Raw genomic sequence first — 25237 nt, 5'->3', positions numbered from 1 at the left:
TGATCATAATGGTCAGAAGGGAAAGGTTCCAACAGGAGGCCTTAGAGGCTCCAAAAAAGCTTCGGACATGGAGTGAAGGGTTCCCTTTTACAGGGCCGAGTTCCGTGTTCAAGGGTGCGATATGATGATGGCGTGACACTGTGATGATCATTGAAGACACAAGTCATGCGTGTCTGGCTCTGAGGAGTGATGTGAGAAGACATGTAGTTTGCGTCATCTCAGGTGGCAACAGTTTACCGCCTTAGCAGATACAATATATCGTACAATGGAGGCTAAATCTCGTACAACTACTGGTAATGACAACCTGGAGAGTGACAAGATGCTGCACGGTCTCCTAGGGTGGGGAGAACGATTCTCGAGATGGTGATGCCATAAAAGGCAAGCCTGCAAGGGTTACGAGGCACTACTCGGGGTGAAGGCCTTCTAATCTCCGCTCCATGGGGCCTTTGTCCGTCGGGCACTTGGTGTGGTAGCTGGCCATGTATGAATGGCGGTCCTGTCTTGCCTGTGGGAGGGGTCCACGCGGGGGCCAATATCGTGCGGTCCGATTTTATTCCCAATAGTAATAACCTCTCACAGCTCGCTGAAGAGGCTCTTTTCTTTTAGAGTGAAAAATTGAGTGTAAAATATTTATTTTACTAGATTTTATATTGTGCCCCGATCGGGGCGCGTACACTGGCAGGACATCCACCCTTGATATTTGATCCAACAACAGCCCACTTTTTCAAACTCTTTAAGGGGCTGCTGTTGGATCAACTATCAAGGGCAGATGCCGTTTTAGGTTTGAAGAATGCGAGCCGCAGTGTAAAACAAGGTGAGTTCGCTCCATTGTAAAAACATAATCGTGCAAATATCAGTAGTTTGTTAAACTCCAACCAGTAAAAGCAGGTGGAGATGAAAAAAGGTCGGAGTTTATGGATGGGCCATGGACGGTGGGCCCGCAAAACACATTTAGTGATTAGACGTCTAATCAGATGTCGCAAATAACGCCACCCATGTACAAGTTCAATACCATCTCACCGATGCAACAAAAACAAATTGATATCTCTCGCGAAATGGGTTTGTCTGACTTCAAATCACACTCCCCTTCCAATATTACCTTTCCACTCATTTCTCCGACCTTTTCTTCTCTTTACCTTCTCTTCTAAGCTCCCACTCCCAGTTTTAGGGCAAAATACAGCCAAAACTAGGGTTTGATCTTCCCCATATTTCCACTCACCACTCTCTTCCATTTTAACCAAAAACGTCCCCATCTCCTCATCTTGCATCCCCTCTTTACTTTTCTTCCATGGCAAATTCAACTGCGACTCTGAATTTCGGAGGTCGGAGCAGCGTCCGAATAGTCGTAATCGGAGATCAAGGCACAGGAAAATCCAGCCTCATCGTCACCGTCGCCGCCGAATCCTTCCCCGACAACGCTCCCCCCGTCTTACCCCCGACTCGCCTTCCCTCCGATTTCTACCCCGATCGCGTTCCCGTCACGATCATCGACACTTCATCTAGGTCTGGAATCTACTAATTTTTCCCGATTTGATTTCTTAAGTTTTTTTTTTCTTAAATCTAAATCCTTGTTTGGCAACCATGTTTTTTTTTTTTTTCATAATAAATTTGGGTTTTCAAGTGATGATCGAGGGGTAATGCGGGTGGTAAAAAACAAGGAAAAAAAATAATTCATATTTTGAGTAGGGTTTTTTGTTTCCTGGTTTTTAGCCATTTCTCACCCAATAGTCTAGTCAATCATGCCCTCTAAAATCTCAATTCATGGTTGTAAACCAGTTGATTTTGTTCCAAGCTATTGATTGAAATTCAAGAGTACACAATCTAAACCAATAGATTTTATTCCAAGCCAGCCATAAAGGCAGTAGAATGCTTTTCTGAGTTATTTATATTTACTTACATGGAACTAGAAGTAATATAATTTATTTATTTGTAGACCGGAGAATAGAAGTAAGCTCGCAGCAGAATGTAAGCTGGCTGATGCTGTTGTGTTAACATATGGTTGTGATCAACTGGCCACGCTCGATCGGTTGAGTACTTTCTGGCTCCCCGAGCTTCGTCGCTTAGAGGTTTGTTTTCTTTACTGTAAATTTTTATTTTAATTTACATTATTGTTATTATTATTTTAATTTACATTATTGTTATTATTATTTTAATTTACATTATTGTTATTATTATTTTAATTTACATTATTGTTATTATTATTTTAATTTACATTATTGTTATTATTATTTTAATTTACATTATTGTTATTATTATTTTGGAGGGTTTTTTTTTTCATTTATGTTACGAACCCAAATCAGTTCGCAGCCTGATTGATCTTCTTAGATGGAAGATTAGCCTCTTTGATCCACTTCGAGGGAAGGGTCGGCCCTCTGTGCTCAAAGACACAATTTCTGAGACAAATTCCTACATTAATTTGAAAAAGACTATATACATGTTATTTATACTAAATAGAAAATCCACTTACCACTTACTCTAAAACTCCTACCCAAGCTGATCTAGAAAACCCTTATCTCCATGACTCCTATCCTATCCATACCAACAACTAGAGAGAAAATTCCACGATCTATAAAACTTATAAATTAATTTATTTTACCATATGTGGGACCCATCTAGGCGCGTACCAATTTAATTCATGTTTTTTCTGATTTTCTTCCTATGGGCAGGTTAAGGTTCCTGTTATAGTGGTCGGTTGCAAGTTGGATTTGCGAGATGACAACCAGCAGACGAGCCTGGAGCAGGTGATGTCGCCGATAATGCAACAGTTTCGGGAGATCGAGACATGTATAGAATGTTCGGCGCTGAAGCAAATTCAGGTATCAATTTTTTGCAGTCCTTGTTACACTGGCTGCTATCTGTTTTCATTTTGGTTTGCTCTGTCTTTGGTGCACACATGGACACTTTTGCTTTAATATTTCTGTATTTTGGATTGGATTTAGGGGTCAACTAGTTGTTATTTGGGTAACCATCATTCTCTATTGTTGTTTGTCATTAGTTCTATTAGTGGCGCTAACAATAACGATCGACTTGTGCCTATGTGTTCAAGTGAATTATTTTATATGTTGATGAATTCGTGTTTATATTTTTCTCTATGGCTAAATTATGTCTCCACAAATGCTCTATATTGTATTTCATACAATTGGAAATAATCCTTGTAGAAACATGCATTTCATTCCTGAAATGCCCAATTGCTCTTACTCGTAGTTTATTTATTCATTCACACTCATCCATACAAGCTAAATTACGTCTCCACATATGCTCTGTATTGTATTTTATACAATTGTAAATAATCCTTGTAGAAACATGCATTTCATGAATGAAATATCCATTTGCTTTTACACGTAGTTTATTGATTCATTCAGACTCATCCATATAGAGCCGAGCTTTAAAATTTGAAGACTGTGAGAAACGTGTACTTTTGAGCATGGTTTAAAATTTCGGTTTCGGTAACTGCTTCGGACCTGACAGAAAACCGAAATTTCGGCGAAATCCGAAATTTCATATTAAGCATTGGAATTTCGGTTTGAAATTCCGAAATTTCGGGCCGAAATTTTGTAGCAATTTTTTTTTACAGTAAAACGGCATTTCGGACCGAAATTCCAAAATTCCAAAATTTTGGCCTAAATTTGGTAATTGGCGAAATGCTGAATTTCAGTAAATTTCGATTTCGGTCCCCATCGAAATTCCGGATTTCGGTCGAAATTTTAAACCATGCTTTTGAGAAAGGTTTAAAATTTCGGTTTCGGACCTTGAAATTTCGAAATTTCGGTTGAAATCTGGTACAAAAATCGAAACCAATATTTTATTCAATATTAAATTTCGGTCGAAAGAAATATTAAATTAATTTGCCGAAAACACTGAAATTCCGAAATTTCGGCCGAAATAAATGACTGTTTCGGTTTTTGGTGGTTTCGGTGTCGGTCTCCACCGAAATCCGAAATTTCGGTCCTAAATTTCTGATTTCAGTCGAAATTTAAAACCATGCTTTTGAGTGCCCTAACTTTTGAAAGTAGAGAGTTTTGAGCAGGAATGGATCATGGGATTGCTTTTGATCTTGTCATTTGCAATCTCTTCCCAAGTTGGTTACTCATAAACCTGTGCTGGGGTGAAAGGCAATAATATATTTTTCTGTTGCTGTTGTGTTTAGATCCAGAAAGGGTTTTTTTGGATGGAATGTTGAATTTTGATGAGTGTGAAGTTCCATGTACGTAAAATCTTCTCCTTTGATCACTGCTTGAATGGAGGCCCCCCATTAGGCATATGTAGTTTGTGGCCGCTGCCGTAGAAGAGGGTGCTTTTAGTTCATGTTCGGAAGTCACACTACCGTATTGTTCCAGGGATATGGAGTTACAGATATTAAGAAAGTGCTAGTTTCTTTAACTGGCCTTTGGATTCGCATTGTGATGAGATGTACCTTCCGTTTTTTAAGTTTTAGAAAAGCATTTAATATTGATAGGGATCAAGAGAACAACAAGGATCATGCAACAGGTTTTAAAGAAGAAAACTAGAGCAAAGAGCTAGAAACGAAAGTGAAAGAGTAAAATGATATTCAGGGGTCAGGAAGGGAGTACAATGTTCTTACCAATAACCAGTTCGAAATAATGTCTTGAAGGGGGATTACCAGGGAAATATTGTCATTTAGAAGCACACTCTTACACCCAACAGTGTTATTGTTAATAGTATCATAAATCACTATTCCTGGTATTACCCATCCACTGGGAGAGTATATAAACAAATACAGATCCCTGGTATCATCATCTATACTGAGATATACCATGAGACCTACAAGTTGATTCGAGATCTTTCTATGGGTTGATGTACTACCAGAGTTCACCTCCCAATTCAATCTCATCAAGATGGATCAGAGATCGACTTTCCGCAACTTCCTCGATCCCGCAACTTCCCAGCATGAATGACAAACGAGGGTCCCCCGTCACCCCAGCTACGTTTTCGACATCTCCTCCAATTCTTTGCTAAGCACTGGAGATGACGGTGGGGAGCAGCTAGTGAGATCCAACTTCAAATAACCCCTTCTGACCACTGGAGTTCACCATGCTGCATGGCTGTTCTTCATTGGAGTGAATGCTCCTCTTGCACGACTAGAGGTTCACCTTCTATTCCTAGGTCATCCAGCCATATGAGCATTTCACTAAGGGGAATGTGACCTGTGGTGGGGACGTCTGCACTGCTGCTTTGCTTAACCATCACCCACCAAAACCACTGGTTCGCTAAGGATAGCCTCGGTTCCTTCAACATAAACCAACTCTGCCAAAATCCTAGGGGTGTCCTTAATAGGATACGACATAGTAGAAAAGACCAACATCAGAACCTGAAAGGGACACCTGTCGCGCAAACAATATACCTCCATCGAGGGTCAGTTGAAAAAAAGGCGTGCTGCTAGATGCATGCCCCTGACACTCTGTTTGAAATTAAAAAAAGGCCTGACTGAACGCTCAAAGAATTAACTGCATTTGAATTTTCTACCATCTGACTTGTCCGATGCACTTCTCCACATACCTGGTGATTGATCTCACTCATTGGATCACGATCTCCCGAAGTCAATCGCTTTCTCGCCCCTGCCTTTTCGTAGCTTACTGCTGCTTTGCCTCTAGCAGAATCCTAGTGATCATTTTGCTCTCCTAAACCTTCCATCCTCTCCGTGGTCAAAATTTATTGAAAACAGAAGAGAAAAAAAAGAAGAGAAAAAATGCAGCAGAAAAAAAATATAAAAATTCACACATGAGGGCAAAGATGCGAGGACAAGGAGATTTCTGAAGAGATTGTGAAGTTTTATAGAACTCTATTTTCTGTTTAGGAGTATTACACTCTTTCACCACAGGAGTGGAATTTGATCAAATGGAGGCGCCAGATCGAGAATTGTTGAGTCCGTTTGAGGAAGAGGAAATTAGAGCTGGTCTCTTTTCGAGGGAAGGTGATCGTGCACCGCGACTAGTTGGTTTCTGTCTGTCTTTTTTCCAGACCTGCTGAGATGTTGTGAAAGGTGAGCTTATGGGTTTTATTTTTAAAGTGTTTCATGAGGGATTAGTGGTGAATAAAGGTACATGTGCAACTTTCATTTTGTGGATTCCGAAAGTCGAAGGAGCAGATAAAATCTCTGATTTCTGACCTAGTAGTTAGTTTGATGTGTATATAAACTGTTGGCTGAGGTCCTTTCTGAGAGAATTAAAGAAGTCATGCACAATATCACTTCCCCTAACCAGTCTGCCTGCATTAAAGCTTATAACATAGTGGATTGGCATTTTCTTGAATACTTGATGGGAAGGATGGGCTTTTGGCCTAGATTGAGAATGTGGATTGATAAATGCTTATCTTTTGCTTGGGTTTCAACTCTTTTACATGGTATTCCTTAAGTTTTTTTTTTTCTAGTCTTCTAGGTTTTTACGATAGAGTGATCCCTTATCTCCATTTCTGTTCACTTTGATGGCGGAACTCTCAGCATAATGCTTGATAAGGGGAGGTGGTGTGGCTGCATTGAAGGTTTTTGAGTAGGGAACTCGGGCGTGGAGATCACTCATCTTCGGTACGTTGTTGATACTCTTTTGTGTAGTAAGGACGAGGAGGAATAGTTGCTGAAGTTGAAAGCTATCCTTCGATGTTATGTTGTAACTTGGAAGAGAAGACTCTGGTAAAACTAAGTTGATGGACATAGTTTTAAATTTTGGCCGAAATCCGAAATTTTGGTTCTGGCCAAGCCCGAAACAAAATACATCATAAACGGGATTTTTATAGGATTTCGCCTAAATTGTCTAAATTTCAACCGAAATCACCCTTAATTATAAATTTTTTACTGAAATATTAGAGATTTCCGCCTAAATTTTAAAAATTTTCACCGAAATTGTCGAAATTTCTAAATTGCCGAAATTTCCATCGTAATTTTAGACATTTCCATGGAGATTTTAAAAATACAGAAAATTTTAACCTAATTTTACATGATTTCGGCCGAAATTCCCACTAAAACCGAAATATTTCGATTTCGGTGGTGGCCGACACCGAAACCGAAATTTAAAACGTTTGATGGGTATTCATTTTCATAAAGATTTTCTAAAGGATTCATTAGCTCACCCCAACTAGAGACAAAGGCTTAGTTGAGTTGGGTTGATGGGTATTCATTTGAGTAATGAATAAAGTGTCAAGTATGCAAGATTACTTGTTTGCTATGTGGATATGCCCCCTTCCAAGTATCTAGGCATCCCTTTGTGAGAAGGTAGACCAAAGAAGATGTCGTGGTACCATTTAAAAAGAAGAAGATGGCATGGGACTCGATCATTGAAAAAGTGGATAATGTCTTATATACCTCGGGGGCAGGATAAGTCTTGTAAAGGCAGTTTTGGCTCATCTTCGTATTTACTTTATTCCAGTGTTAAAATGCCTGATAAGTGTAATCAAAAGAATTGAGCAGCTGCTGCTGAGAAACTTTCTTTCCTTTTTTTTTTTGTTTGGGGGTTTTGTGGGGGGGATGGGGATCAGATGATGAAAAGCGGATGCACTTGGTAAAATGATTGTGGACCTAAATCAGCTGTTGGGCTTGGTACGCACAACCTTAGATTTTTGAGTTATGCTTTACCTGGGAAGTGATTGTGGAGGTTTGGAGAATGGAGAAATTATCTTTGGCATTTGATTATCGAGCATAAATATGGGATCTGCCATGAAGGATGGACTTCAGATTACATACAAAAGTTGGGTTATGACGGTGTGGAGAGATGTTCTTAAAATGAACCCCAGGTTCATGAAAGGTATTGGATATAGTGAGTGTATAATGGATATAGTGAAAATTTGGAAAGACTAGTGGGGTGTGGAGGCGCGCCTCGCGCCTCTTATGGAATTGGTCCCGGATCTCTTCGCGGTAGCGAGTGCCTTTGATGTAACCATTCAGGATTCTTTTGAATGGTAATGGCAGGGTATCTTGGATTAGTGGCCGGGTTTGTAAATGGTCTAGACTCTTTCTATGAAGAGAAATAAAAGCATCAAAAGAATCTGGGGGTTTTCAACGTCAAATGCTTCTACCTGCAGCTTGCATTAGCTCTGCCTACCTTTCCAGCAAATAGAATACGGAGGATCCCAGCGTTCCCAAGTGTGTGCGCCTTCGGGTGGCCCACGACCCTGGCTAAGATTTTGACGGTAGATAATTTTAGCTGAAAATTTCTTGTTGTTTATCATTGCACAATGTGATTAGAGGGTGGTGAGTTGGTAGACCACCTTTTTATTCATTGCAAGATAACTAGAGAGGTGTGGAACCACATATTGGATCATCTTGGCATTATTTGGGTCTTTCCCCATGGCTGGAATAGCTTGTGGGGAGTTGGGCACTAGCTCCCTTGCCGGCTAGAGGGAAAATATTATGCAATTTAGTGTCACTTGCTACCATGTGGGCAGTGTAGAAAGAAAGGAATAATCACGTGTTTAACAACAAAGTAAAATGTCCTCACCTCTTTTCTTGAAGGTGATTGCTGTTACCATCAAGGTGAGCTTGAGTGTTTCCTTGCTTTAGATTTGTTTCCACCAAAGTTACCGGGATCGCCCTCCCATCCTCCGACCCGCGATCCGGGGTCGCCGACCCGAAACGTGGGTCGTTTGCGACCCGGATCACCAAAGATGGCGATCCGGGGACCCGCGTGAAAGGGAGAGATGCATAGATGGAGGGAACACTTAAGAGGACTTGGAAAAGAGAGTTGCACAGTAGCTTATTAGTTTGTTCAGATTTTTATGTTCTTATTACAGACCCGAGTAGTTATTTTCTGTTTGCTTTCATTTAAGATTGAGAATGCAATATATGTTGGTACTTAATTTAGTGATATCTGGAGATCTTTAAATTTTATATATTATGGATTGGATTGGAACTGGAATTTTCATTTTGAATATATATGAATGGCATACACGAGGTTTTTGGTTTTGTTCATTAAATGTATGTGGTATGGACTATAGAATGATATTCTTATAAAAATATATGAAATTATGTATATAGAGTACTAGAGTGACCTAGATTTGCACTCCACATTGACCCGTGAGCTAAAATAGCCAACTGACTTAACCTACCCTCATCGTACCGCGTACCGGAACAAACCGCGTTCCAGGTAACCTTGGTTTCCACGCTCTTAGATGGTTCTGTAAGGAGATGTGCTACAGTGTAGAGGAGTCCGATTTTTCCGTGCCTTAGTGCTCTCTCGCGCCCCCAGGTTGGCTGAAATTGAACTTTGATGGTTCAAAGCATTGGCAACCCTGGACCGACTGGAGTTGGGGGTCCTAAAGAGATGAGGACAGGTTCATTAAGTGTGCCTTTTCTAGTCCGATTGGGTTGAAGGATTCCAATGAAGCTGAAGTTATTGTCAGTATTGGATGGTATTTGATTTTCTGACGGCAATATTTTAGATTGGTTGATTGTTGAAGGAGCCTCTCTTAATGTGATCAAATGGCTGGGACCGCAAAACCTTCTCTCCCCGGAGATTTGCATACTTGATTGATGAAATCCATGAGCGTTTGAAGGGATACCTGGTTACATTTCAGCACGTTAGGAGATCTACTAATGCTGAGGCTGATCGTTTGGCCAGAGATAGTGTGATTAGCCCAGATTGGATCTGTTTGATCACCTTCCCCCTTGACTGTTTTTGTTTTCGATATTTCATTATACTTCTCTAGTGTAGTTTGTTTGTGTGCTTCCTCTTGTATTTGACCAGCGCGGTCTTGTTCTCTGTTTTTTTTTTTTTTTCCATTTAATGAAATCTTTTTGCCATTAAAAAAAAATTGATCACCTTGTCAGAAGAGGGAAAACTTCCATGATTTCCTGTTTGGTTGTCTTTGAGAATTCTTGGAACAAACAAAAAGAAAATATGTCGAGGCCAGAAGTTTTGGCCCTATCAAGGCTTGTAAATGCGACGCATATATCATCTTTGGAGAACTTGTCCTCTATCTTTGATTTAACATTCTTCTTTAGATGAAGCATGCTACTGTAGATCAACAGCATGGACCCCACCTAACCTTTAGAACATCCATTCAGTTCAATTCTCACATCTGAATCGCTGCTTTGTAGCTGAGAGCTTTAGATTTCTCATTTCTCACTTTCACCCATACTCTACGTTGCATAAATCTTTGCTGCTAATATTCTACTGAAATTACTTTTGGCTTTTCTTTCATGTATCCTTTTTGTTGATTTCTCAAACTTATATTTTTCCTCTCACTGTATTTCGGTTCTTTTGCCTTACTAATTTTAGTATATATCTTCTTGTGCAGGTCCCCGAGGTTTTCTATTATGCTCAAAAGGCAGTGCTTCATCCAACAGCACCACTATTTGATCAAGAGATACAGACTTTGAAGCCTCGATGTGTGAGAGCTCTAAAGCGGATATTCATTCTTTGTGATCATGACAGGGATGGTGCTCTCAGTGATGCAGAGTTGAATGATTTTCAGGTGTTTATCTATATACTCAGTGGAATTTTCTTTTTTTATGTTTTACCTTGCTTTGCAGTTTTAGAAGTAGAGTGACACGTTACATTTAGATGCATTGTCTACCATTCTGAAATGACTTCAAAATGCGTTTATGCAGGTTCGATGTTTTAATGCTCCACTTCAACCTTCTGAAATAGTGGGTGTCAAGAAGGTTGTACAAGAAAAGTTGCCTGAGGGGGTCAGTGAACGTGGTCTTACCTTGACAGGATTTCTATTTCTGCATGCTCTGTTTATAGAAAAAGGGCGTCTTGAAACAACATGGACAGTCCTGAGGAAATTTGGATATGACAACGATCTTAAACTCAGAGATGATCTTATTTCAGTATCTTTCAAACGCGCTCCTGATCAGGTGTGCTTCTCATCAAATTAACTTTAGATTCTTGTAACTCCAATGTTTGCAGAGATGCTTATGCAGATTTTACAAGATATCTGTTTCTGCGAAGCTTTAAAATCCTGAAGTTCTGTTGAAAAATGAATTTTATGCATTGTAGTTTTAGCAAGACTTCTATTTTGCAAGAAGTTTACTTGAGTGTTAGTAATTGGATTAATTAGTTTATAGAGCCTATATGTTCAAAAACTTTCATCTGTCTCAGAATAATGTTTATGTTTTTTCTTTAAATTTTTCTGCTGTACCTTTTCTCTGATTTCTTTCTGTTTTTGAAGTGCTATTTGGAGCTCCCTATAATACTCGTATGTATTGTATTTCAGAATGTTGAGCTGACAAATGAAATTGTGGAGTTCCTGAAAGGAACCTTCTTCATGTTTGACATTGATGGTGTATGTATTATCACTTCTTTATCCTCTTACTGATGATGTCAAGTATATATTTTAATGCTTTTACAGCTTCAAATGTTCTCTGTTAGTTCATATCATAATACATATGTCTAAATGTGTACAAATACATACTTATCCCAGTTCCATTTCTGTTGGTGATAGGATTTCTCATTTAGCTGTTGATATTTTGTGTTCTCTTTCTTATTGATGCAGGTTCCTCCCCCCCCCCCCCCCCCCCCCTTTTTGTTTGGGTTGGTATGCTAGTTGTTTCTTAAAATCATAACGAGAACTTTTTGATAACTCAGTTCTTGAATAACATGCCTTATTTTTGCTTACGAGTTACCTACTTGGATCTGTTGCTTATTCAGGCAGTAGTCGTAGGACTACTGTATAGCTATGATTGAAGCTGCTTTGCACTGGCCGCAGGGGATGGGGTCTTGAGACAGAGTAACATATGGATTGGAATGGATGTACAAATCAAGTCATAAATATTGAAAGTTAAAAGATGGAAGAATGATGAGAAATGTGGTTCCATGTTTTTACCCTTGTAGAGAGGAGAGTAACTGTGATGGACAAGTCAATCGCAACAACAATTGATAGGGTTATTTTTTCAGATTGGTTTATCTGTTTCTTTATTGGTCGGGGTCACCTTAGTAATGCTGTTGTTTATTGTAGCTTGAGTAACAAAACTTAGTGTCATTTACGATTTCACAAATGACGGTGGATCATTTGCAAAAGTGCAAGATGCTTATAATCTAACATTGAGCCCTGTGTTGGGAGTAGGTCCGTGTAGTTCGAGAGTTTTCACAGTGTCTTCAAAAAGGGTTTGAATTCTGTTCAGGTGAGTCATTTTAGGCTCTGGTTGGCCAATGATGGCCTCCTGATATTCAAGTGTAATATCTTTTGAGTTGATCGAGATTAGTAGGCTCTGATATTTTATCTCCATTTTGATCAAGAAATCTGACGGCTTTTCCAGACAAGATTTCGTCAACGATGTAGGGTCCAGACCAGTTAGGCCTGAATCTTCCCTCAGGATCGAAGACGGGAGCTCGGCATTCTTTAAGCACCATATCCCCCTCTCAGAGGTCTCTTCGAACCTTCTTGTTGAAAGCTCTTTCTATTCTGCGCTGATAGCCTTGTACGTGATACGATGCTTTCATTCTCTTCTCATGCATCATGTACAATTCCTGATGTCGGATGCAGGTCCATTCAGATTCTGGTAGACTGCTTTCTATTAGAATCCTTAGTGAAGGGATTTTTAGCTTGATTGGCAGTACAACTTCCATACCATATGCAAGTGAGTACGGAGTAGCCCCTGTAGAAGTAAGGACTGACGTTTGTAGGTCCAAAGTGCAAACGGTAGCTTGTTCGACCAATCTCGGTAAGCCTTGGTCATTTTGCGAAGAATCGTCTTGATGTTCTTGTCAGCTGCTTCGACGACGCCATTAGTCTATAGCCGATATGACGATGACTCGTGGTCTTTGATCTTGAATTCTTTGCATAATGAGGCTATCTCCTTGAAGTGAGAACCATTATCTGAAATCAGCTCATGTGGAACACCGTATCTGCAAATGATGTTGGCCCTGATGAACTTTGCAACTGATGCTGATGATATCAAAGCATATGATTGAGCTTCGATCCACTTTGTGAAGTAATCGATTGCAACAAGTATGTACTCATGTCCGCCGGATGACTTAGGAGAGATCTTGCCAAAGATGTTTCCTACTTTTATCTATCACATATTCAGGAGGTTTCTTTCATATCAAGAGTGTGTTGGGGAGGCCAGGAAAGACGGATTGGATCGAGAGGCAATGCTTATGCCTCTTCTTTAGGATTCCCATCATTTGCAGTCGAGTTATCAATCTGTCCTCTCATCTTCCAGCTATTCTATTCTTCCTTCTCTTATGGGACTGGCAAGTGTAAGTAAGCTTTTGAGTTATAGCCGGGTAACATAGTTGTAGGATTACTGTATAGCTATGATTGAAGCTGCTTTGCACTGGCCGCAGGGGATGGGGTCTTGAGACAGAGTAACATGTGGATTGGAATGGATGTACAAATCGGGTCATAAATATTGAAAGTTAAAAGATGGAAGAATGATGAGAAACGTGGTTCCATGTTTTTACCCTTGTAGAAAGGAGAGTAACTGTGGTGGACAAGTCAATGGCAACAACAAATGATAGGGTTATTTGTTCAGATTGGTTTAGCTGTTTTTTATTGGTCGGGGTCGCCTTAGTAGTGCTGTTGTTTATTGTAGCTCGAGTAACAAAACTTTAAGTGTCATTTACGATTTCACAAATGATCCACCGTCATTTGAGCCCTTTGTGTGATGGTAGGGGAGACTATGGACTATATCTTTTTCCATTTCAGAATTGTTAGAGAAGTCTGGTGTCACATTCTCTGAAGATTTGGGTTATTGTCGGTTTTCTCGACTCGGCTTCTTCATCTCCTTGATTGTTGGTCATTTGATCTTTGGAGGAGTAGGGGAGAATTTTGTGGAGAGTGGTGTTGCTGGCTACCATTTGGACTATTTGGAAAGAAAGGAATGATCATGTCTTTAGAGGCTTGGTCGAAAGGCCATATTATTTGTCTATGAAGGCTATCTCGCTCACCATTTTCTTGGTGAAGATTCTTCCGTGCCTATAGCTTTGCATTGAGTTCTGATCTTTGGTGGTGCTGGCGAGAGATATGCTCTAGTGGGGAGGAGTAGGCGGAGTTCTCATGGATGAATTGGGCCTCATCATGTGCGCTTTCTCTAGCCCCATTGGGATCGCAAACTCACAAGAAAGCAGAGTTTAGAGAGTTAAGAACGGTCTTGCGAGGAATCAGAATTACTGAGATGAGTGATGTAAGCAGGTTGATAGTGAAGGGAGATTTGCTTTAATGTCATCAGGTGGATGGACGGGAGCCACCCTCACCAAGGAAGATTTTCCCATATGATTGACCAGTTTCAGGATCTTGGGGCAGATTCCCAAGTTTGATTCCAGTATGCTAAGAGATCGGCCAATAGTGATGTAGATAGATTTGTCTGTGCGGGCATTGGAAGGGCGTCTTGGGAGATTTTTATTTTCTCCCCCCTTTAGAGTCTCAGTTGTTTGTTTTTCTTTTTTGTTGTTTTCCTAATTATACTCATGTTTGCACTGGCCATCTCGGTTGCGGGCTCTTCCCTCATCTTTTTTTCTCTAATAAAGTTTCTTTTTCATTAAAAAAGGGATAGGTGGTTATTTTTAGTCGAGTCCTTCAAAAACCCAGACTACTAGCATAAGGGATAGGATACTTGGATTGACTAAGGGTATGCCCCGGGTTACTCCTTATCCATATCCTATTTTACTTTCTCCCTTTTTATGACTCCGATAAGGCTGGTTCATGTTATTTGTACGTGATAGTTTCTCTCATGTGGGGCATGTCACATTGGGCATTCTTGTCTACACATTTTTTGGGTTTGAAAAAAGTAATGGAGACTTGTTTTTATTTAATCTCATAATGATCTTGTGTGTACCATGTTCAAGCCTAAACAAGTTATGCCCGACTTGTGCCTCAGACCAACTATTGGATGACTAAGTCAGCCTTAATAGTTCAGTTACTACTGTCATTCAAAAAAAAAGTTGAGCTACTACTTCATTGGTTGTTTTGTTAGACTCGAAGAAAGAGGTCATATCAAATTCTATTCCATTATGAGTCTGAATCTGTATGTTTGTGAAAAAACGTATCAGAGGAGATCAAGTCCATAAAGTGAAGAAGAATCAAGAGGTCTGACAGCGTGAGAAGAGAGGAGAAAAAGGAGACTGGTTCTGCTCAAGCTGAAAATACCTCAAATATGGATTTAGGGGTACATGCAATGTTTGTTTGAAAATAAGGTCGAGAAGGGACAAAGAAGCAGGAGGGAGACATGGCCAGTTGTTGAAAGGGTACAGAGGAGGAAGAAGGTTGGGGAAGAGAACCTTATTTCACATGTTAATAAAGATCGGCTGAGGCAAGCTCAAAATTTTGATAACGAAATGGATTCCAGCCGGTGATCATATCTGGGATCAGTGAGTCGAATGAAGGCTTACTAGGATGAAATTGTAGAAGTGGAAGTAAGAGATGGGGAGCCTATGATTCTGGTAAACATCAAGGTGAAAGGAGGCAGGAGAGCGGAGCTCAGATGTTGCTTGGCTGTTGAAATCCAAGGGTATGAAATGGCAGAGGTAGTTCTTGAGGAACGTGCCTGTCAACATTGGAGCCAGAGACATTGCTGTTTGAACTATGATCGGAGAAGGAAGCCGCATCTATTTGCAGGATGGGAATGATTCTAAAGGGGTTATGTCAAGATCATTATACGCTTGATATCTAGCATGTGACCTCGGAGCGAAGTCTATCCGGATTCACATCTTTTCTGTTTTATTGCATGCTTGATATTTTTCTACAATCAAGGTGATTGGCACCATCTTTGGAATGGTTATAGATATTGACGAGGAGCCAATCCTGGGGACTAGATTGGATAGTCCAAGATTAAACCTATAATGGGAATGGGAATGGCAGTTCATACGCTAGGTGGTTAGTGTCGCAGTTGGACATCATCCTGACCTGTGACAGTTAGAAGTGAAGGGGATGATGTTGTGCCTATAGAAAAAATCAGTTCTCCCAGCGGTTTTGTGGAAATGGAGATGCATGAAACCTCAAGATGGACGGTGAAGAAAGCTACAGAGATGGAAATGTCGCACAAGGGAAAGTGAGAGGTTGAGGAGAGTGATGTGGCAAAAAAGACTGACAAGGGAATACATGGCTACGATCTCTCTGGTTTTGAATGAACGTGATCCAACGGCATGGCTAGTAGTGTCTTAGGGATAAAATATGTAGGAAAAGAATGTTTTACATCATTGAAACAAACAGGTCTAAATAAAAATTTCTACAGTAGGTGGTCATGAAAAGAAAGGGCAAGGGTTTGTAATTGAAGCGGAAAAGCCCTGTGATAGTGATACAGACATGTGGGGGGATAGGAAAAAGAGCAAATGACGAAAGGGCAAGGGCAATGAATTCCTCTCTCAAGAAGAAATACATGCACTTAAACTTTTCTTAAAGTTGCGTTTCAGAGAGTAAAGAGCGCAGTAGGTAAAGAAAATAAAACAATATCTGGCAGTGATTGCTTCTAATGTGATTCCCATCCACAAGATGAAAATGCAATGTGGCCCGAACACTAGAGAAGGGGATTTATGTTGAGAGAAATGAACCTATGGTGGATATAACGTGGAAATACTTGGTTAAGGGAAAGTAGATCATCAACCTTGGTCCAAGCAAAAATTTGGAGTCAGATCGAGTGATTATTATAGAGGAGAGCAATTTCAGGTGGTGAGGGCAATGGACAATAGTGGGAAAGTTGAGGCTGCAATTGTATGACCTTCTGCAGGAATGTATGAGGAGGCACGGAACTAGGACATTGTCCTTGGTAAGGACCGAATTTCAAATGAAAATCAAGGCCAACCGGGAAGCACAGTCATCGACGTCAACACCACTCCAATCAAATAGGAACAATTGTGGAAAATATTGAGTGGAAGGATAGTCATCAAGTTTGGGTATTGGAAGGAGAAGAAGCAACTCTCGTCACTATCATTCGGAGGGACTGGGACTGATACATTTTCCATGTATATTAGAGAGTATCTCTAAAATGGACATATGATCACTATCGTATAATAAGTCATAGGGCTGCAACAAGGTCGGGTTTTTCAAAACCCTAGCCCAACCCTGGATCCCATTATCTCGGCCCTGACCCTGAGTCAGGGCCGGAAAACCTCAACCCATTACCCGCCCTACAGGGTATTGTGCTGGCCCTGGCCCGCCCTGATTGGGCAGGGCCGGGCCGGGCCGACCCTAATTGACCCTAGTGCAAATACCTGTTCAGAGTGCCAAAAATAAAGCAACCACTTATCATATGGAACAAAATGATCAATAAACAGAGAAAGGGAACAAAATAAGACAATATGAATTCAACAACATGCGGGCAACAGAGACAATTAATAATAATAATCTAAAGAAACATCAATCCAAGATAATAGAAAACATTAGCAAAAGAAACATGCACAGATGGTTCAATTCTATAATAGAAAACTCAGGGTCGGGCCGGGTCAGGGTACCTGAGGCATTAACCCAAAACCCGCCCGACATGAGTCAGGGTAAAAAAAAATGAACCCTGACCCGCCCTCAGGGTTAGAAAATCCAGCCTTGACCCTGTTCGGGCTCAGGGCGGGTTAGGGCTGACAGGGCCAAACTTGCACCTCTAATAAGCCATCTAGGGCGTGGAAACCAGTACCATTCCGGTTTGAGTTATGGTGGCTCAAGGAACCGGGTGTTAAGCGATCATATCAAAGGGTGATGGTAGGTAATGAACCCAATAGGTTGGGTTGGACAAAAAGTTGCTTTTAAGCTAAAGAAGGTGAAGGAAGAGTTTACATGTATGGGCTAAGCATAGGGAGGAGGAGATTGAAGGAAAGAAGGAAGACACTAGCGACCAGTAGAATACTTGATTGAAATGAAGAAGAAGAACTAGTGGTTGAAGAAGACAGAGAAGATCTAAGAAGTATTGTGATTCAAGAAGAAACAAAGTGGAAACAAAGGGCTAGAGTAAAATGGTTGAAAGGGGAAGATGAAAATACTCCTTTTTTCTGCAGCATAGCAAATGCTAAAACAAGGCATAATCACATATCAAGTTTAGTGGTCAATGGGATAGGAATGAGGTATCGGAGATAGCGAATGAAATTATTTGCTTTTATAAAGAGTTATACACATCATATCCTTTCTAGTATCGGAGATAGCGAATGAAATTATTTGCTTTTATTATGAGTTATATACATCATATCCTTTCTTTATATCCAAGTTGGATGGGTTTGGGGTTTAAACTTTAAAGCATTAGAGGAAGAAAAGAAGCCCGTTGGAAGAAGATTTTTCTAAAAAAGAGGTTGAAAATGAGGCGTTTAGTATGAAAGGGGATAGTGCCATGGGGTCAGATGGATTTTGGGATTTTGTTTCTCTCTCTATCCTGAATGATGAATGCTGGTCATTTATGAAGCACATTATGGTGGTATTTAAGGACATTTTGGTGGTGAAAAAGATGTCTACAAGCTTGCTAAGATGAGTGAAAGGAAGAGTAGGGACTTGAATCATATAAAATGCATCAAAGACGAGAATCAATGATTGTTAGTAAAAGAAAACGAGGTTAAAGAGAGGTGGGGAAGTTACTTCGATAAGTTGTTTAATGGAGAACCTGTAGCGAATTTGGGAGAACTGGATAACGCTTTTGATGATACAAACCGGAGGTTTGTTCGTAGAATCCGAACATCAGAGGTAAGAGTAACTATGAAAAATATGAAATTAGGTAAGGCTAGGGGGGCTTGCCTATTGAGACTTGGAGATGCTTGGGTGATGTGGGTTTGGTTTGGTTAACTAGATTATTTAACAATATTTTGAAGACTAAGAAGATGCCTCATGAGTGGAGGAAGAGTACATTAGTACCTATTTATAAGAATAAAGGGGATATTCAGAGTTGCACCAATTACCGGGGAATTAAGCTAATGAGGCACACCATGAAGCTTTGGGAGAGGGTAGTTGAGCACAGACTAAGAAAAGAGACTAAGGTGTCAGAGAATCAGTTTGGCTTAATGCCCGGACGATCGACTATGGAAGCTATCTTCTTGATTTGACGGTTAATGGAGAGATTTAGAGAAAATAAAAAGGACCTTCATATGGTTTTCATTGATTTGGAGAAATTGTATGATAGGGTTCCCAGGAGTGTTATGTGGTGGGTCCTTGAAAGGAAAACAAATGCCTACTAAATATGTTGATGTGATTGAGGATATGTACGATGGAGAGCTGTAACTAGTGTCAGAGCCACGGATGGCACGTCTAGTGAGTTTCCAATCACAATAGGGCTACACCATGGATTAGCTCTAAGCCCTTATCTTTTGACGCTAGTTATGGATGAACTTACTGAGGGTATTCAGGAATAGGTGCCATGGTGTATGTTATTTGCAGTTAACATAGTATTAATTGACGAAACCAAAGCATGAGTTAATGCTAAGTTAGAGTTATGGAGAACTACTTTGGAATCCAAAGGTTTTAGACTGAGTAGGACTAAGACAGAGTATATGGAGTGCAACTTTAGTGATGTAAAGAGGCGGAATGAGGATGTAGTAAATATGACTGGACAGGAGGTACCTAAGAGGGATATATTTCGCTATCTTGGTTCAATCCTACATAAGGAAGGAGAGATTGAAGAGGATGTTAACCAAATATTAAGAGCAGGTTGGTTGAAATGGAAGCATGCTTCAGGAGTCCTGTGCGATCGTAAAATACCTACAAAGTTGAAGGGAAAGTTTTATATCACAGCCGTGAGGCCAGCCATGCTGTACGGCTCACAATGTTGGTCCGCCAAGAGGCAACATGTGCATAGGATGAGTGTATCGGAGATGCAAATGCTTAGATGGATGTGCGGCCACACAAGGTTAGATCGAATTAAAAATGATGACATCCGTAAAAAGGTGGGGGTGGCACCAATTGAGGAGAAGATGAGAGAGCACCGCTAAAGATGGTTTGGGCATATCCAACGTAGGCCTTTGGATACTCCAGTGAGAAGAAGTGACTCGTGCCAAGTTGGTGGAGTAAAACGAGGTAGGGCCAGACCGAAAACAACTTAGGTAGAAACAATGAGGAAAGACCCTAGGGCTAGGAACCTAACAGAGAACATGACCTTGGATAGGATAGAATGGAGGAAAATGATCCACGTAGAACCCAACTAGAGCCAGGATTATAGCCGGATAGATTCCTTTCACCTTCTTCAGGAATTTTTTTCTAAAGGATTCATTCAGCCGACCCCAACTAGTTTGGGACAAAGTTTTGTTGAGTTGAGTTGAGTATTAGAGAGCTGGATGGATATGCATTGTGGCGCATCATATATGGCTCTTACTCCCAAGACGGGGTGGAGTTGGAGGACTTTTGGTTGATTAGTCTCATTGGAAGTATGCATAAATTATCGCATGGATATTAACTTCTAGAATCAAAAGTTCTGGAGTGTTTAGGGGAGGTGATTCCCCCCCTTCCCCCTCTCTCTTCTCCCTCCATTCCTATTCACAATAGTGGTTGAGTTAGATGATGGACAAGGCTACTAGAGGAGCTTATTTCACCACTTTAGGGTGGGCAATTCAAACCTCGGAGTCCATTTATAGCTTGAAGATGATAATATGAATTCAACTTTGGCCCAGATGGCAACCTAGCCTTTGGGGTGGGGGGATTGGGTTTAAAAAACCTTGCCAAAAACAATGCGGAATTTAAAACTTAAATGGCAAACAATCCACAAATGAATATAAAACCAAATGCACAAATGAAATAAAGAGAAAAGATAAGGAGCATAGTGCATCGAATTTATAGTGGTTCGGTCCAAGCCAAGGACCTACTCCACTCCACCAAGTTTGTCTTAATGGTGAGGACCAAACCAATTACATTCGAGATAACTCTGCGTCTCACACTGGCTCTGGAGATGGCTACGCGTCTCCACACTCGCCCTATTACAATCTTTGAATAAGGAAACAAAAATCCCTTCCGAGGGTTACAATAAAGTAGATGAAGATATACAATGAAGTCCTAGGTCCAATCCTTTGCTAATTGAGCAAGAGAGTCTCAAAGTTGTTTTTCCAACTCAAAATATGTTCAAATGAGGCTTGGGAATGTTGGATCTATGTTTAAGAAGGTTAGAGGCCTTTGTATAGGCAAAGGAATCCAAAACTAGCCATTATTGGGTCCCCAACGGCTAGTATGGAGGCTACCAGTGGAGCTCCGTGTGAGCCGTTGGCCTATTTTTATTTTTAGACAGCACCCTTCACGGAGCTCCGTGGAATCCCACGGAGGTCCGTGAATGGTGGAGCTCCGATAAGAAACTAAGGAGATGAATTTTACAAGTTAACAATGCAAATCTGGAATCCATATACGGACCTCCGTGGGAAAGTACGAAGAATGCGTCATTTGAAGCCATCTTTCATCTTGAAACTCAAAATCTGAAAATCCATTCTCAACTAGATCCCATAAATCATGAGACGACCACGGTCTCGACCTTACCAGCACCGGAGGTTCACTAATTGATGAACCCCCCAAAACCTTATGCCAAACAAACTGGCCTGTGGCGATTGCTCGATGGAGTCGTTGCCCCACCCTGCGCAAGAAACTTTGAGTTTTGTAGGCCAATCATCATGTTAGTATGAGGGGGTTGTGTCAGCGAGGGGCTGCACCGAGGTCCGTACATGGATTCCAGATTTGCACTGTTAACTTGTAAAACTCATATCTCCTTTGTTTCTTATCAGATTTTGACGTTCTTGAGCTCTACAGATATGAGAAGTAGGAGATCTATCTGTTAAAAATAATTAAAAAATCATTTGAAAATATTTTATAGTCATTATCCTTAAGGGAATGGACAATGGTCAACTAAGCTAGTGCCAATTTAGATCTCTTTCATTTCTAAACTTTCTTTTGGCACTTTGGCTTTGGTCCATGTGTTTTACTTTATACTTTTATATTATTTAGAACCTTATTAATACCTCCTTTGAGTCTTTAATAACCCTAAGCTAAGGATTGTACAAATACATTCTTGCAACTCCACAAGTCATCAACTAGTTCTTCAACTAGGTCTTTACTTCAAGTCCCTTTGATTCCTTGGATCTTCTAAGGCTTCTCTATTTGATGCTCCAATTAGGGCTTCAATGCCTTGATCCAAGCATCATTGAATTTGCACAAGTAATCACAAAAATCTGTAACTCAATTAATAAACATATTAGCAACACAAAATCAATTGTGTTTGGAATCATCAAAATAAGATGGGAGTGCCAAGGTGTGAACCATTGGGCTTACATAATCTTATACAGAATTATTTTTGTGGAGCTTCCATTGAGTAGGCTAGAAGACTTAAATTAGTACTGCTTCTATAAAGTGGGATCAACGACTGATTATCTCAAAGTCAGTGGGGGTGAGAGTGGAAGATCAATATGTTGTGGCGATCAAGGTTTTAAATTTATTCCGAAATTCGGAATTTCGGCGGATTTTGGTCGAGACCGAAATCGAAATCGTCGAAACGTACATTATTTCGGCCAAAATTTCGGTAATTTCGGCCCAAAATTTCGACCCCCTTTACCAAATTTCGACCGAACTCTTGGTATTTCGGTTGAAATTTCGGTTTCGGTGGGGACCGAAATATACCCCGAAACCGAAATTTAAAACCTTGGTGGCGATTACCAATATTTTGGGTGTATAAGAGCGGATCTCCCAAGCTTTAACCTTGGTCTACCTTTATGTGTGGGTATGCCAGATAAAACCCTATGGAATCTGGTGGTTAAGAAGTTTGAAAGGAAACTTTCCTCTTGGATGAGGGGACTTCTCTCACTTGAGGGAAGAATAGCATTGTTAAAATCAACACTTGCAAATACCCCTATTGACTACATGTCATTGTTTCCTTGCCCACGTAGTATCTTGGATCGAATGGAGAAGAATAACAACAAATATAAGGAATGATTGGGAGGAAGACCGAACATATCATTTGGAACCATGGAATATGGTTTGTAAATCAAAATGAGAGGTTGTCTTAGGTGTAGTAAGATTTAAGGAGATAAATTGATGAACCAAACTTTCCTCAGCAGGTGGCTTTTGATCTTTGGAGCAGAGGAGTTGAGCCCGTGGAGAGAAATTATTGTGAAAATATGGGGTGGAGAGGAATGGGTGGAGTCCAAAGAATTAACGAGGGGAGAGTGCTCCTACATATGGTGCAGTGTAGATAATATTGCAGATTTTTTTTTTACAACTGGACCAGATTCAGGTTTGGAAAATCAAACAAGATTAATTTTTGGGAGGATAAAGGGTGTAGTGAAGCCTCTCTTAAAACAGTATTTCCAACATTGTTTAGGTTGGCTGTCGACAAGAAAGCGATGGTAATTTCTCAATACAGGTGAGAAGATGTGAGGGTGTCTTTGAAACCATCCTTTAGAAGGGGATTTATGGACTGTAATGGGAATGCGGTGGGTAGGTTGATGGCTTTGTTGAACAATATTTTTGGAGGGATGCAATGTGATGATTGATCTGGACACTAACATTGAATGGAATATTTTCGTCTAGCTCTATGTATTAGGCACTGCCATGCATAGGAGAAAGCAGAGCCTGATGTGTCATTATGGTTGAATCCAGCGCCTCCACGAATGTTAATCTTCTGCTGGACAGTTGGCCGTGACAAAATCCGGCGATTGATCTCCTCATTGGCAGGAATCAGAACATTCAGAACTCATGTTGTATGAAGAGTCAGTAAATCGTCTTATCAATTTCTCAACTACTACTGAAATGTGGTTTTTTTATGTTCGGGTGGCAGTGGGCGCTGCCAAAATCCATTGGCTCTTTTATTGCAGCTTGGAGGGCATCAACTTTGTCATTGAGAGGGAGAATGTTATGGAAGCTCTGTTTTCCATCTACTATGGACAAGTTGGTTGGAGAGAACTGAAAGAACTTTTAGAAGAAGAGTGCATATATCAATTTTTTAAAATCATGGGAAGAGTGGTGAAGTGGGCTGTAATTATTAACTACTTTAAAGGATTGAAGATTTCAATGGTGAGAAAAAAATCAAAGTTTTAAAGTACTGTGATCAAACTTCTGATAGTGCGCAGGTGGATACCAGCGCCTTTGGTGTGAATAAGGATGTACTTTGATAACGCAAGCCAAGGTAACACGGGATCTGCATGCATAAGAGGAATTATTAGAGACAGAGATGGCGAGGTAAGACTCACCTTTGCTAGTCCAGCGGGAGAAAGAAATTTCACTGAGCCAGAAGCTTTGGTTCTTTAGCAGGGCATTAGGCTATTCTGTTTTCGGGTGAGGTATCACATACAGAGAGGGGGACTGCCTTAGTGTTATCAGGTCTACAAAGAGAGGTAAAGTTACCCAAGGGAGGTTAGTGCATATCTTTGAAGAAGTCCTGGAAAAATTGAGAGCCACCTAATTCAGTTCTGCCATGTGAAAAGAGTGGCTAACAGCCAGGTTGATAATCTATCAAATGAAGGAGTTTTATGCAATGACCTAATACTTGAGACTTTATGCCGAGGTATTAGTTTATTGCAAATTTTTAAGTCTGCCGTGTAGAACTTTGTTTTGAGCTTTATCGTCTCAGTCCTGATTCTGTCTGTAGTTTGATCACCTTGATCGGGGCCTTTGTGTACTTTTGGACTGATCAATAAAATCAGTTGTTATTAAAAAATGTTTGTGATTAAAAACTAATGTAATTTCTCTGTTAAATTCAATATTCCTCATTGACTTTAATTAATTCTTCATCTAATTTTAGAGATTAAACATGGAAATTGGGTGCAATGATAAAATCCTAGGAAATGATTCCCACACTCCCTTGTATTGATATTGACACTCCTCACTTTATGAATCACTTTGTGATTGGCTGTTGGTATTTTTTGGGAATTTGAACAGCCTTTACAGGAAAAAAAGTTTAAGATAAAAAGAGGAGAGAGTGGATATTATTTCTCTGGGAGAAATTTGTTAATTTACTTTTGTGTACTAATCCTTATATCTTAAGGTTTAAGATCCATATTTGTTTCCAATAAAAGCACGTCAAATCCTTCTTGAACCTATATCCTATGAATTTCTTGTGTCGGCGACCCTCGAACGCAATCCCTTGCCATATCAATTGCTTGTATCCTTATTCACGTAAAGTACAAATTGCTCATCCTTTTCTTCTAAATGTGTAAGTTTCTTCTTTAGGGAAGTCGTCCGTGCAGCTGCAAGTAGTTGGTTACTTAAGTATGAATATGTAGTTATTTTTTGCTGCCACTTTCTGCCTTGTTTGGAAGGAAAGAAACAAGAGAGCATTTAATGGGTTATCTAAAGGTGTCCGCAATATACAAAGACAGATCTTTTTTTTTTTTTTTTTCGGGTTCTTTGGAAATAGATCCTTACTATATTCATTGGGATATCAGTGTCCTCTTTAAAATACACAAAGACAACTCGT

General features: G+C 40.2%; 1 protein-coding gene across 1 annotated transcript in view; it reads left to right on the top strand.

Moving 5' to 3' along the window:
* The first annotated feature begins 1081 nt into the window (after positions 1-1081).
* Positions 1082-25237, top strand: part of LOC143882142 (mitochondrial Rho GTPase 1-like) — a 46062-nt gene continuing 21906 nt past the window's right edge. The window contains exons 1-6 of the mRNA XM_077385583.1: positions 1082-1503; positions 1934-2066; positions 2667-2816; positions 10246-10422; positions 10559-10810; positions 11170-11238. Coding sequence (XP_077241698.1) covers positions 1289-1503; positions 1934-2066; positions 2667-2816; positions 10246-10422; positions 10559-10810; positions 11170-11238 — 996 coding nt within the window. The 5' untranslated portion in view covers positions 1082-1288. The remainder of the gene's footprint in view (positions 1504-1933; positions 2067-2666; positions 2817-10245; positions 10423-10558; positions 10811-11169; positions 11239-25237) is intronic.

This window comes from Tasmannia lanceolata, unplaced genomic scaffold (assembly GCF_043159265.1).
Source record: "Tasmannia lanceolata isolate RefF3 unplaced genomic scaffold, GAP_Taslan_0.1 ptg000007l, whole genome shotgun sequence".
Taxonomy (NCBI): Eukaryota; Viridiplantae; Streptophyta; class Magnoliopsida; order Canellales; family Winteraceae; genus Tasmannia; species Tasmannia lanceolata.
This window is presented reverse-complemented; position numbering and strand designations above follow the sequence as displayed.